Consider the following 15,436-nt stretch of genomic DNA (forward strand, 5'->3'; position numbering starts at 1 on the left):
GGAATAGGTTTGATTTTTAACATTTCTCGCAGCAAAAAAAAAAAAAAAAAAACAACTGACATAGTATGCAAAGGCTTTAACAAAGTAGGAAATAACAACAATAAAAACAACTAAAACAGACCAAAGAAGGAAACCATTTAACTTCGTAGCCTACATACTCACTTATGGCTGAAGCACAAATATGAAGTGAATAAAAATAACTGAACCAAATGACCAAATCAACAAAATCTACAAGTGTACAAAATCAGGTAAGCAAAATGTTTCACGGTCCCTGTGTGTGCGATAGACAGAACAAACTGGCATATCTACACCTGGTGGAATTGTCCCTCTTAGCTCCCTCAAAGTCAAGATGGAGGCGAAGATAACAAATACAAGTGACTTATTCATCTCGTGATGTGCCGAACTTCAGTGGATCATCACATACCAGGTATGAAATTAATTGATGGTTGTTGTTTTTTTGAGCTATGATGAAGGCCAAAATGTGGCCCACAACAGATGGTAAGGCCTTTTGTTTGTAGCCGAGCTGATTTCCGGAAAACTTGCGGGCCCTAACAGCTGGTTAAGAGGAGTGAGGAGTGAGGAGTGAGGAGTCAGCAGTTAATGACGGTATAAAACAGTCAATACAACAGTTGCTTTCAACAACTGTGAATCATCACAACCATGAAAGGCACACAAAACATGAGGCTGAGGGTCCAGTAGTATTCAAGATTAAGTGCTGATAGGCAGATACACACACATGATCCCCTCTAGGCTTACACCTGGGATAAATATATACAGCAGATTTATATACTGAATTAAGTAATTCATTCACTCATAGATACAAACGGATGCATCATCTGCAAACAAATCTTGAAGCCCTCCTCACAGAATAAAAAGTATTTTGTTCCTCCGGTGACAAAACTTTTCAATCACCTGAAATTAAGAGATGAGAGGGATTTTTATTTAACTATTTATCTATTTTCATGTGGCAGCTGAAGGGCAGCGACAAACAGATGACGGGAATGCCAAGAGCAGACAGGAATAGTGAGCAGAATTTTAATGACGTGAGCCCATCTGCCTGCATTAATTTTTATTGACTTTAATTCTTTGGATAGGCACGATTCGGAGTCACGGTAGCTATCATTCTTGTTTATTTTCATATATCAATTAGAGGATATAAAATTTGGATCTTATGATTATCAATGTCATCCCCAAAGGGGGAATAAATTGTGGGAGCTTTATTAGTAGACTGTAGGTCATAAGGCTGGATGTGCACCAAAATAAACTTCCTGCTATTGACTATCAAACAGCATCTAGGAGAATATAGGATTCAGTCTGAAGAGATGGAAATGATCGTTGCTCCGACAAGAACCTGTAACCAGCCCATGCAGTTTGCAGTTAAGGGCAGTGAGGTGAATTTACATACATTTGCTCTCTTCCTCAACTCCCTGCGCCGAATCTTTCCTACCCTCTTTTTTAAATTATGATGCCAATCATCTCATCTTTCACCCCTTTTCATCCCCATCTTTTCTCAACCCCATCTCTCACACCAGCACTGAATATTAATGTTTCATTCCATCCCCTTTACCTTAAGTATTTCGCAGCATCTCTGCTTGCTTCCTTCATACCTTTTCCACGAGCCCACTTAACTTAAAAGCCACCATTTATCTGAATTATCAAATTAATTTTTAACCAAATGTATTCTTGACAAGATAATCAATCAAATACTGGGATGTCATACCTCTTAAAGAAGTATTTGCCATATGTATGGGTGAGGACTTATCTGCCAAAATGCAATTTTCTTTCGGTTTCAAGAGTGTTTTAGAAAAATGGGGGCACCATGAGCCTCTTTTTCATTTAGAAGTGTGGTTCAGTTCAGTTCTTCACACATTAGAAAGTTATTTTTGCATTTTAGTTGTTAAAAGCTGTGAATGGTACCAAAAGAACCATTCCTATCATCATCCCTCTGTTGAGGTACCTAACACACTGATCCGACTCTAAAGGGTGGAGCTAGAAACAATGCAGTCCGTTGACTGGTCAAGAGAGAATTGTCACTCTTGCTCAACAAGTACACAATACACAAATCATTATTTTTAATATCTCATAGACTGTGACAAAGATGTAACCTTTGTTAAATGTTGCTGTTGTCCCTGGCTTCATATGAGTAGAGGAAAAGTCTGCTAGCCTCTTGGCTAATGTATACAATGTAAAATGCCATAGGCTTGTGCTAAAAACATTAACATGTTGTATTTGTGGTGAAAAAGTATTTGTCTGTGAATGCTGCAAGTTACAGTGAAGCTGATTTGTCTAATTGTGTGTGAAATTGTCTCTATTAAGCCATGTTTAATGTTTGTTTTAGGTGTGTTTTGAATCAACTAAACTTCACAGCAATTCAAAGAAACCCTGCCGCTGACTGGTGTTTTCAAAGGTGTAACTGAGTGACACAGACACACCACCACACAAGTATAAATGCTCACAATGGCGTAGGCCACGTGAGTAGGCTACTGCATAGGCTCTGCATAGAGCTGACGCACAAGTAGAAATCCTGCTCAAGTGTGCGAGACCCAAAATACAAAATCAATCAATCAATCATCAATCTGTGAGGAGAAAATACAGCGGATGGGGCAGTGATGCAGCTATCAAGCTATCACCATCTGGTAACCCCAGCCCCCGTCTGCTACATAATAAGAGATCTGTCTGCGGTGGCAATACTAAACAGACTAGGGTTTAGGTTCATGTCTGTATGGGTTACACGGTTCTAAGGGTACTATACCGAAAGTGGTTAGTGGAAATGCAACTACAATGTTTATTTGAAGGTTTGTAGGCACTTCTGATAATTTTGGGAAAATGCTGCCTCAGCTGACATTTTGAGGGGGAACCTTATTTAAATACTGCCACGGTCAGGTGTATGTCATATGTCAAGAGAATGAACGTGTTCTCTGGACTTACTTCTCTCCGTCGTGAAGCCCAGCAGGTCTGCTTGATCTTCCACACGACTGCAGCCACCAGGAGCAGTGACAGAAAGCAACTGGAATGAAAGAGAGGAAACGATATCAAGCAACATGACTTTAACTAATAGCAGCTGTCACCGTGAAAGTGCACGCACATATTCTTTACATACAGGGAGCAGTCGTCCCTCGGGTATTTAAAGCATTTCTGCATGCAACAGGAGATACTGAGTACAAACATATGCAGCTTAACCCAGGAGAGTTTCATGTTGCAAGAATCCCTATCTTTACATTACATCCATCACCAGCTGAAATTCAATAGTTCCACATTCTGGTCCATTACTGGACACGTACATGTTAAAGACCTTATGTCCCTTATTTTGGGTTGGATTGGCTTTAACTAAGCTTTTATATAGAAACATTTCATTTGTGTGAGGTGAAACAGGAAAGACTCAAATATTCAAAGTTCCCTTCTAACTTAAAGACAAAACAGGGGAGATGATATAAAGAGGTAGCACATTCATTTCTTAGTAGACTGGATATTTTGGCTGATTGCTTCAATTAATAACCCAACAGTAAAATCATTAGTCAAGGGAAATTCAACAAGGTCTGAGAGCTGCTGGGATAGAAAACTATGACTGATTGAGAGCTTCCACTTCATTATCCTGATGACAGATGAGAGCGTTAAGATTATTATGTGCTGAAGAGACTTTCTGCACTTTCCGTCAGCTTGTCAGAGCAACATGTGGGAGACCGAGCATTGTGGTTAGGTAAAGATATATGGCACGAAATTATAGGTCAAGTATTAGTGTCAGTTTATTTTAAATTCAACTAATTGCTCAATCATAAACAAATTGATTATCTTGACCCCATTCATAAACAATCCGGCAGCCTGCTGAACGAGCTAAAACACAAGTTCTCTCCTAAGTCTACACTAAACAATACATCGAAACTAAATTGTTCGATCGTACGCTGTGTCACTATTTGGTTACACCACGGAGAAAAACGACTTAAAACAGTTGGTGTATGTAATTTGCTCCTCATCCTACAAGTTATCACACCTTTCCAAACAATGCACAATAACATCCACGATTTTACGGAGGACTTTCGCCAACTTACTAGGTGTAAGATTCAAATTGTAACTACGTTGAAACTATTTCAGCTGGTGTAACCCTTACAATCTAGGTAGCTAGTAAACTGTGACCTCCATCCATCCATTTTCACCCGCTTTTCTGGGGCCGGGTTGCAGGGGCAGCAGGCCAAGCAAAGCACCCCAGATGTCCCTCTCCCCAGCAACACTTTCCAGCTCCTCCTGGGGGACTCCAAGGCATTTCCAGGCCAGATGAGATATGTAATCCCTCCAGCATGTTCTGGGTCTGCCCCGGGGCCTCCTACCAGTTGGACGTGCCTAGAACACCTCTAACATCAGATGCCCGAACCACCTTAACTGACCCCTTTCAACACAAAGCAGCAGCGGCTCTACTCTGAGCTCCCTCCTGATGTCTGAGCTCCTTACCCTATCTCTAAGACTGAGCCCAGCCACCCTACGGGGGAAACTCATTTCAGCCGCTTGTATCTGCAATCTCATTCTTTCTGTCACTACCCAGAGATCATGACTATAGGTGAGGGTTGGGACGTAGATGGACTAGTAAATTCAGAGCTTTACCTTCTGGCTCAACTCCCTCTCCACCACAATGGTCTGACGCAGCGCCCACATCACTGCAGAAGTCGCACCAAACCACCAATCCATCCCATGCACCATTGTACCCTCATCTGTGAACAAGACCCCAAGACACTTGAACTCCCTTGCTTGAGGCAGTAATTCTCTCCCAGCCCAAACTGCGACCTGAGTCAGAAGTTAAGTTTGAACTAGGCTACTTTTAAATGTACGTCAGATCGTGGTTTCCAACAATAGGATAAAAAAGGTAAAATCAAATTGAGAGACCTGCTCCCAAACTAGATTTTATTTTTGTTTCTTACAAATAAGGCGTTATATTAAGACGAGAACGACCCTTAAAGATCACCCTGAGATATCTGCTATTGACAAAAAGCCTTTTCAACAACCAGTGAAGGTGTCTCTTACTCTGTTTTATGACGTAATGTGTAGCCTGTCTGCTAATAATACACAGAGGATTAAAGGTGTATGGGAGGAGGAACTGTCAGTGACTACTGATGAAGAGACGTGGGGGGGAATAAAAGCAATCCACTTCAGAATTATACATAGAATACTAACATCCCCTAAAGGCAGGCATTTCTTTTAACCCCTCACTTTCTCCTCTGTGTTTCAAATGTAAACCAAAATAGGTACTTAATTCATTGCCTATGCTCATGTCGTGAATTACAGAAGAATTGGTCTTCAATACTATGTAAAATAGATAAATTATGACAAGAACTCAGAAGTGGATCCAATGTCTTCAATGTGTCCCACAGAAGAAGACAAACTTTATTAGATTCTACGTCTGGCGGTATTTGGTGTGAATGTTACTGTATAATTTTCAGGTTTATCAGTGAAGTGTATGAACCACACTGCAGACTGAAGTCTGGGACACACAGTGATGAGACAGCTGACTCATGAATGAGATCTATGTCATATATGTCTGGTGTATGAAATGTCTCTGTCATCACAGCGCTGCATTTTTATAAACTGTGATAATCCGTCACATCTCTTGCCGTCAGCATCCAGGCTCTGTCTCATTCCTTCTCTTGCTCATACATCTTAAGTTACATCAAGAAACTACTATCTAACAGCAGAATGTTACCAGCGGAAACACCAGGACTGCAACGTTTAACAACTTAAGTTATATCTGCTGCCTTACATTTAACACAAAGCTTTGCTTGATCACCAGAGCAGCTCCAGTATGCGTTGGACCCCGACAGTGGATAAGGAAAAACTCCTGTTCTTGTGAAAGATAAGAAAATTCAATAATTATTTTCCTCTAATTATTGTCCACTCACTGAATGAGAAGGGAACATGACCCTGTTGCTGAGGTCCAGGAACAAAGACAATCATATCTGGATTGGAAACGCATACTGTAACATGAGCAATGAGCCTGTGTCTTCAGGGACACGCAACATTTCTAAAGTTGGCAGCCTCGTCCAATAGGCACATTTCACCAGAGACACATGACTAGCTCTGATTTCACAGGCCCGTTTGTTTGATATTTCAACTTGGCTTTCAATTTGCCGGCCACACCTGCTAGATCTATCGGTTCGGATCTTTGAAGAAGGCGATAGCGTCTGTGTGATAACACTTGGAAAATACAGCTTCTGAAATAAAGCAAAGAGGGGGCTACCAAGCAAAAGAAAAAAAAAATAAGGGAAGTAGGATTAAAGCGTTGAGCGATGGGAAACTCTGTGCTTCAAACATCTTGCCATCGCATGTGGAATTTATTTTAGAGGTGCACGAGCTGGGAAGCCTTTCATTCTTTTAGAAATACTTGCACCATCTTAGAAACCTTTGAAGATAACAGTGAATGGGTGGAGGGAGGGGGGTGTTGTGGGGGCTTCAATGACATTTTCATGTGGCAGAAGTGACAAAAATCCCTAGACAGATGTTTGGCTTTCATCGTCACTATTTTAGACAGTAAAGAAGCTTAAATCTCCTTTGCTGTTCCTCCCGCTTCTGATGTTAATAAAGAAGTTCTGCAATCATTGTAACGCCTCAAGGTAGTGAAGGACAAATATAAAATTCCTTACACAAAGATGCACTCAAGTTTTCTAGAAGTAGTTATTGACATTGGATAGGTTGATTTGTAGAGCTAGTACCGGTAACTGTAGGTGTGCACTTCCACTCACCCAAATTTACTCATGAGCAAAGCAGGACAGTAGCTGAGTGTTGCGATCTCAGACAAATCCTAATGTTCTTTATACCATCTCACATTAATATTATTATGCATTTTCAATAGCAGGCAGCACATTTTTGATGGTGATATTGTCACATAATGTGTAACATCAGGAAATTGGCCTTTCTCAGAGAGGAAACTGAACTCAGAGCTGCTTTCTGTTAATTACAAGCTCATTTCTGTAACCACAAGGCTACAGTTACCGCATGGGAAAGCAATCAATAATATCTATACTTGCTTTCTGCTGGCTTTTTAGGCTTCTAAAACATGATCCAAGGAGCTCTGTAAAGAGCACCCTTGACCTCTTCCTCTCCACGGGGACACCGGCTGACATTATTGTATTTCAGAGGCTGTCTTGAGCTGAATTTTAAAGCTAAGTTAGGGTAAATTTTGGCGAGGGAAAAACTGGCATGTTCATTTTCACAGATTCTATAGGTACCCAAAAGTCTCCCCTTTACAAACATGCCCACTTTATGGTAGTCCTATGCAGTTTGGAGCAATACAGATGTGTTATTTGCATATAACGTATTAGAATATTTCTGCATGCTGGAGTGTGATGATGCTAACCCCCAAAGTAGCCATTTCACTGTACTGAGACCATTTTTGAAATGGATACCACTGTATAAAATGACCTACTGTGACCTCTGGGATAATCAGAGCCTCATAAAACTACAACCACAAAACACAATTCTTACAAAAATCTCTGAATGTCAATAGTTTCTGACACCAAATCAAAGCATGGATTTTTTTTATGGTGTTCCTCAAAGTCTTGGTGTCTTAATGTGGTATTTTGGAAAGTTTTTTGACCATTTTTATTGATTCTAAAGTGGTCAAAAATGTGTAAATTTTCCAGTCAACTGGAAAAATGGTGCAACAACTTCTGAGACATAATCTATCATGGGAATGACCATCATATACTTCCATCATAATGTTTTAAACCTTAAAATTACTCTAAGCTTTAAAGTTTGAACAGGTGCCTGATGAAACACAATGTTTTTTACATACCTATGACTATAAAAACTTGACAGAGTGCTGAGCTGCGTCTTAAATTAATCATCAGTTTCCCAGCTTTCAGATGATGCATAACAGTTCTCTGTGGCATATACTGTTGACCTGTTATCTCCCTCTAAAGATCCCCTGCCCACCCTTAAAAAGATAAAAATGCATCTATAGTACGTAGATGCGAAGTAGAAGACATTTAAATGCTAAATAAGGAGGCATCATTATTTCATGTAGGTGTCAAAATAAAAATAAAATTGTGAAATATAGTCCTGAACCTCTTTAAAATATTTAGAAATGACAAACATTTTAGTTGTGTGTTGTGTCATTCGACCTTCTCTGAGAGCTTTATAAATGAAGTTGGTGATAAATAAATAACGAGTGCATGCATACTTGCTAATAAGTCTGCCGCTCGCACCTATATGGTGTGAACACATAGTGACAGTAATGTGCGTGTGTACACATATTCTGTAAATAGACACACGCATGCAGATGTGACTGGAAAGACACTTGTTAATTAGTATAAATTAGACCCTAGGGTTCCACTGCAAGTATAGCGAAGCATCCTATTAGAGAGTTTCAACACCATCTAATCAGAACACATAAAACAATCAGTCTCTAATTAGATTATAACTAAGGCAGTGCTGTGCAAGTAAACATTGCGTATAAAGTCACTAAGATGAAGAAGCCATGTGGAAAATGTTGGAAAAAAATACTTCCTAACAGCTTGTCGTGTAAAAGGTGAGGCGATATTTGAATAAACTCAGAAGAGAAAACAACAGTGGGAGAAATCGTTCACAGTCATGCCATCATTTCTTCACCCTCTATCTCGCATACAAGGAGGTCTCGAAACCCTGTGGGGTGATTTGACATTTTGTCATCAGGCTGATTATGTTTCCCGCAGGTTCATCCCCTCCAAACCTCCCCCACACACACACACACACACCAACACACACGCACACACATGCTTGTGACTGCATCAGGGCCTTTTGCTTTTCCTGAGTTTATGGGTCAGTGAGAACTGGACAACAAGGATGCAGAAAAGACTGGAGACAATCAGTATAACCTGCACAACAGTGGGGAAAAAACAAAAGGAAGAAAAAACACAATGCATACTGATGGAAAAAGATGCGCAACATTAGGCTGGCAAACAGGGAAAGCTGTGTGCTCTGTAATGGATTGCCTGGGTTGATTTCCATTGGATTTAGAGAGCAAGCGAGTGTCAGAATTCAATACATTTCACATCCGAGAGGAATACATTTTTAACGAACGTAGAGTTCTGTAAATACCATTCAAACAAAAATTTCCAAGAGAAAGGAGTACAACCTTTTGGGCCACAGGCGTAGATCACAGGCGACACACCCCCCTCAATATGTAGAACAGTAACAGAGGACATTTACTTCAATGAACTGCTACAACACAACTCACAGACCAGAGTCCTGCATGGGTCGGATTTTCAAAACCTGCTCCCCAACCGCCACCTGCACATATGGCCAATAAGTTCCACAACTTGACCCGGGCTGCCAAAAACAAGATTCAAGGCCTAACCCAAAACTGCAGATCCTATAATAACAATGAGCTATTCAAATAATCTGGTTCAGAAGCGTATTTCATACACGAGAAACAAAGACAGTATATTTTAAAACAAAGGTTATTCAAGAAATACATTTTACATTAATATTTTTTTGCTTATTCTCATAATATTGAGCAGCACATCTCCACAGTTAACACACCTGTTAGTAATGCGCCTGATAGAAAAGGCTCTCATAATCCACCTGACGCAGAAGAGTCAGAGGATTAAACCATTGAAACATTAAATAAAATTATTGTTACTGGTGTTATCATTTTATTTTAATATATTTATCATCCAACACCTGGGATCCAACCCAAATGTTCTTTCATTAAATAAAACTGAGACAAAAAAAGCTCCTGCAAATCGTCTTTTTTTCTGGGATCCCCCGCCAAATATCAAACCCAATGCAGGACTCTGACACAGTAGGTGGTGACAATTTGTAACCTCAAAAACAATGGTTGCATTCTATTTAAAAAAAGGGCAGAAGGAAAAAGCAACTACGCACGGTTGAAGCAGGAAGTACCATGATATTTCCACCATAAAGTGAAGCAGAAAAGGCGCAAACTGGCGTCTCAAAACTCACCAGAATGCATGGAATTTCTTGGGGGAGGACCCGGTAAACCCTTTACTTAAGAAGGGTCCCCACAAATGTTAAAAAAAAACAACAACAAAGGAGCATAAAAAAAACACTACATCCTTGCTATGGAGCACAATGAAAAGTGCTCACTCATTTGTTATTTCAGACCAAAACTGTTGCTTTGTTTATTTCCCCGTGCCCCTTCAGTGACCCTATTTAAAATGGCTTCCTGTGCAAATGATGCAAGTAGCTGTCAGACACATTTTTAGATAAAATAAGCACCGTCCTTCTCCCCTTTCCTTCCAAGAATTCCTGAATTCGGCTATTCAACTGTAATTTGATCGGATGGAGGCAGAAGATAACTGATTGTGTGACAGCGTTTCAGGAAAGTTATTGTGGGCCGGGCAATGATGGGCAGGTGCCTTAGGCGAAGGCTGTCTTCTATTCCCACCTTGACAGCTACACAGATAATATGTTAGTCCATCAGGCTACTCTGGGGAGCACACCTTGACATAAAATGGAGAAAACATATACACTGAAACTGCAGCATGGTTGCTATCAGCGTTAGGTGTGAAAATAACAGTCCCCACAGATGACACTGATCTAATGATGGAAACAATCTTAAAGAGACAGTTCACCCCAAATCAAAAATACTTATTTGTTTCTTACCTGTAGTGCTATTTATCATCTAGATTGTTTTGGTGTGAGTTGCCAAATGATGGGGACAGCAGCCATAGAGATGTCTGCCTTCTCTTAAATATAATGGAACTAGCTGACACTCAGCTTGTGGTGCTCATAGGGCCATAAAAACACATTTGAAAAACTACACAGCAATGTCTCCTTCCAATGTCTCTTACTACTGAATTACACCCACCAACCGTATCACCGCGCAGAAAGAAGTGTGCATCTCCCAAGGCTATTAAATGAAGGCCTAATGACCTCATGGGAGCTATGGGGTATTACACATGCGATGTAACTGGAGCCATTATGTAAGAGTGCTACAACAGACAGCGCTACAAATAAAAGGATGGTGTCCACTCAGGTGCTCTTTGGGGGCACTCTTTTTAGCCTCCTTGGGTGCGCTTGACCTGACGGAACTTAAAGATCATCCCCATGTTCTATGATAATGCACGTGCTACTAGGCTTTCAGCAAGTGCAGACCAGACTTTACTGCTCATGCATTGTACCAGAATGATAAGATGTGACATGACACCGTGTCCCAGCCTTCATTTGATAGCCTTGGTATCTCCTGCTAGCACACTTAGCACAACTGAGCTAGCTGAGTAGATGCACACTTCCTTCTGCACAGTGATGCAAGCAGCAGGTGCTCACAACAAGGTCTGTGGATTATCTTGAGTAACCAGGTCATGATTTCTGGAAAGACACATTGCCGTTGAGTTTTTCAAATGCATTTTTTGGCACTTTGAGCACCACAAGCCCAGTGCCATCTAGTTCCATTATATTGGAGAGAAGGCAGACATCTCTACGGCCAATATCTCCAACACTCAGCAACTCACACCAAAACCATCTGGATTGATAAATAGCATTACAAGTAAGAGAAAAATATGTATTTCTTATTTTATGATGAAGTGTCCCTTTAACTTATCCACTGCCGATCTGACTGATTTGGCATGACTACTGTAACTAAAGCTTTGTGAGAGATCTCTAAGACGGATAGCATCAATGCTGATCCTTTAAAGCTTTTTAAAAATGCCAATATCTAATTCAGGGCATACATTTTCCAATTATACTCACATCCTCTTAATGTATTCAGACTTTGCTGTGCTTTTCAGAGAACTCAATTGACTCATTTTAAACATTTCAATGAGAAAAGATTTCCATCGCAGCTCTCTGGATGAAAAATCATTAAGAGCCCCTCGTATCTTGATCGCCCATGCCTTCTCTTTAGACGGCACTCGCGGAGCAATATGCACCTATTTAAATGGTTACTGGCTGCTTCATCTGCCACTTGAAAAAGGAAAATCTTTGCCTTGAAGACACAAGATGCATTTACATGTACTCAGTTAACAGAACAGGGTCAAGTAACTCAATAAGCCCCAAGAAGAAGGGGCGGAAAATGAAGAGGTGGTAGGTCAAATTCTGGATAATGCTTCTTGACTACTGAGCAGATGAAACAAATGATCGAGTGTGTATGTGTAAGTCGTATTCATATTTGACTCACTTACCTGAAAAATGTGACAAAGAACTGGACAAGGTCCATAATACTGTTGTGTTGGGAGAAGGCAATCTGTGTGACAGAAAGAAGAAAAAGACAAATTACCAAGGATAACTAGTATTTAACGCCAACATAACATGGTTATGAATCACCCTACTAAAAGGTATATGAGGGACTGCTATTATGCTATTAATGATCATTTAATTCTAAGGGGAAAACACTTTCATTCCGACTGACTCCTCCCAGTTGATCTGTGACACCGTGAAAGGGTTAACACGATTTAGTGTCGACAGTTCAAGTTCTGCTGTTAGAGCAGAATGGACCAGCTAAAAGGTCACTAACGAGATTTCGTCTGTAAAAGCTTCTGCTCGTGGAAAGAAATGTCTGTTTGAATACAGTGAAGAAAGATAAAAACAGGGCAGAAAGATTTCTGTTTGTAGACAAGCCACAACCTCTGATAAATAAATGTTTTTCCAAAATGTTTCAGGACATTAATCTATTGATACATCTATTGAGTATGACTTGTGTCAAATATGTCTATGTAATGCATTTTGACAGGCTCTTCTTTAAAGCAGAAATACACTTTCTTTTGCCTTAACTTTTCATGCTGAAGTAAATGTTGGTTGCACAATGTAATGGCTAAAGAATAAATGACACCATCAGGATTTATATTGGTTTCCTATATGCCTCGCTTTCACCACGTATGATCTCCTGGGAAAATGAAGGCTTGATTTATAGCACAAAGGAAGTACTTCAACCATGGCCCAACCAAAACAGGAAGAAGATAGAGCTTTTGTTTTCCCATGGAGCTATCCCCAATTACCAAAGAGTATCAATGTCAGTTTTCTGCAGTTACTATCCCCAGTAGCAGGGATAGTGTAACAGCTTTGGTAGTAGTAGTTGCTAGACTCTGAAAAATGGTAAGCAATCTGGTTGTCTTTGTGACAGCAGCACCAACAGTAACAATAATACCAAATCAAAATGCCGGAGGAGGTGGGTTGAATTCATGTCTGTTTCCACATCAATGGCTCGAGGCCAGAGATGAAAGATACTGGCATATTTAGATCTTTTAATAACTCTGTTTACAAATTGTAAAACCACAAAAAACAACACAATCCAATAAACAACTAAATATTACAATAAAATCATACACTTTCATTCTTCTATTAAATCAAGTGACAAACTGTTCACAACAACCCATCTGCTGTCTTAGTTTACAAACTGTCACAAATCTCGAGCAGTATAATCCAAGTCTCATTTATCTTGTCATATGCTCAGTATTTTCCAAGTGGCAACCTCCAGGGCTGAAAAATGAAGCCAATACAGAAGTGCCAAAAACTGCAGTTCTTTGAATGGCCACTTGAGGCTGGCCCCAGAAGCCAGTCAATTCCCACAGACCCCCATTTTAAAATGCCAAACTTAACTGCAGAAACAAACATGTTTACAGCCTGGTACAAAAACAGTTTTGGTGTCTATAGATAATGTCAACATTCATGACAACTGTACAGGAGGTTAATTCTTAATTCACTCACCTGTTTACATTTTATTAAGGCTTAAAGTTACGCATAATTAAGGGAAGGATACTGACAGACTGTCAGTGTCTCCAGCCTTTCACTCAGATCTACCCTTCTCTCCTCTTCTGTTAGCATTTATCATTAACTGAAGACAGTTTTTGCCATCCAGGATTTCACATCCTGGAGGCAGTTAAGGACGGATGTGATGAAGCTGGAATCCCCTGGGTTTAATTGAAGATACATTTTTGTGTCACCGGCATAACAGTGAAAGGTGACATTGTGCTGGCTGAAAATGGAGCCTAATGGAAGCTTGTACAGTGCAAATGAAATGGGCCCTAAGATAGAACCCTGAGGGACACCACAAGTGATACGGGCAGAGGAGGGGGAGAGGCAAAAAGCCAAGATGGCAAGCACCAAAAATGCAGAACTCGAGGCTTCAAAACAGAAGTCTACAAACCGAAGGGTGATGTCACGGTAGTTATGTCCATTATTTTTACATTTTTGCTTAAAAAAAACCCTTGATATTTAAAACTGAACTTATCAGGAAACTTATCTATGCTCAAAGCCAGACTCCAGTACAAAGTTTATTTATTTATTTATTTTTTTTTAGCAAAAAAAGTTTGTAAACTAGTGTTTTGACATAGTGATAGAGAAATATTAATCCAAAAACATCACATTTAATAGTTAATTAAACTAACATTGACAGGGGACATATTACTACACAATTAGTGCTTTTGTTGCTCATACCACAAGTACATTTTGTTGATAAAACATATTCTTACTTAGTAAGGTTTTGAATGCAGCACTTTGATTTGTCATGGACTATTTTCAGTATGGTATGAGTACCTTTACTGTTGTAAAGGATGTGAACACTTCTTCCACCACTGGATTTACATCAGCAGCATGGCCAGTAAATAATGGATTAGATATAGTGTTTTACCTTCATTAAAAGAGGGATTACACACAGTCCCAGCAGCTAAATCACATCAGATAGGCCTCATCATAGTGACACGTCATTATCTACTGTAGATGCTTTAAAGGCATTTTGCCCTGAGCGCATTTAGACACACAAACACGACGTCATGTGCAGTAGCACTGAGCCCCCTGCGGTTGATAGCACGTAGGCTCGGGTAATAGGGCACAAATTGTGCTATTAGAGGTGGATTACTTGCATCATGTTAAATGCTTTGAATGCTGATAAGGCAGAAATTCAAAAAGGTACTTATTTTGGTGACTCAGTCTATCAATGACAGCTGATGTATTCGTTCTAAATACACACAAAAGAAGAAGGAAAGTATCCCTCTGGACTGATGTTCTTTACTGACAACTTCATCATCCTTGCAAACATCTCCCACCTTTGACTTCTTTCAACCTCTTTAATATAAAGACTGAGATCACTGATCTGAAATGAGATGCTCACTGACATGGTTAACATGATTCAAGAGCACACGTCACACAGATGTTTGGCTGGCTTTTTTTAGTATGTGGGCGGTTCATTCAACCCTGCTTTTCCCATAATATAAGGTCAAAGCAATACGTTTGGGGTTAATTTAATTTCAACTCATCTATCTGAGCCGATCAATGGCATCATTTGAGAATGTACTTCCATTACGAGTGGACTTCTATTACATTGGACAGCCCTCTCAGATAACAATTATACTAACACATGATGATTTAAAGAAAAATCTTAGCTCAAGACCTCCCCTTTACTATCTTTACCTACATTTAAATGCTGATTTCATTGCGTCAGAACCTAATCACTAAGGCTCAGAAGTGCATTCTCAAATTCTGCTTTATCTCATCCAGGTCTACACTCTTATCCCTGCAT

At 39.9% G+C, this 15,436-nt stretch overlaps 1 protein-coding gene across 1 annotated transcript in view; it reads right to left on the minus strand.

The window, feature by feature from the left end:
* Positions 1-15,436, minus strand: part of atrnl1b (attractin-like 1b) — a 109,204-nt gene that overhangs the window by 31,101 nt on the left and 62,667 nt on the right. The window contains exons 25-26 of the mRNA XM_049563058.1: positions 12,105-12,166; positions 2,929-3,007 (exon numbers count right to left, since the gene is read on the minus strand). Coding sequence (XP_049419015.1) covers positions 2,929-3,007; positions 12,105-12,166 — 141 coding nt within the window. The remainder of the gene's footprint in view (positions 1-2,928; positions 3,008-12,104; positions 12,167-15,436) is intronic.

Source organism: Epinephelus fuscoguttatus, linkage group LG20, assembly GCF_011397635.1.
Source record: "Epinephelus fuscoguttatus linkage group LG20, E.fuscoguttatus.final_Chr_v1".
Taxonomy (NCBI): domain Eukaryota; kingdom Metazoa; phylum Chordata; class Actinopteri; order Perciformes; family Serranidae; genus Epinephelus; species Epinephelus fuscoguttatus.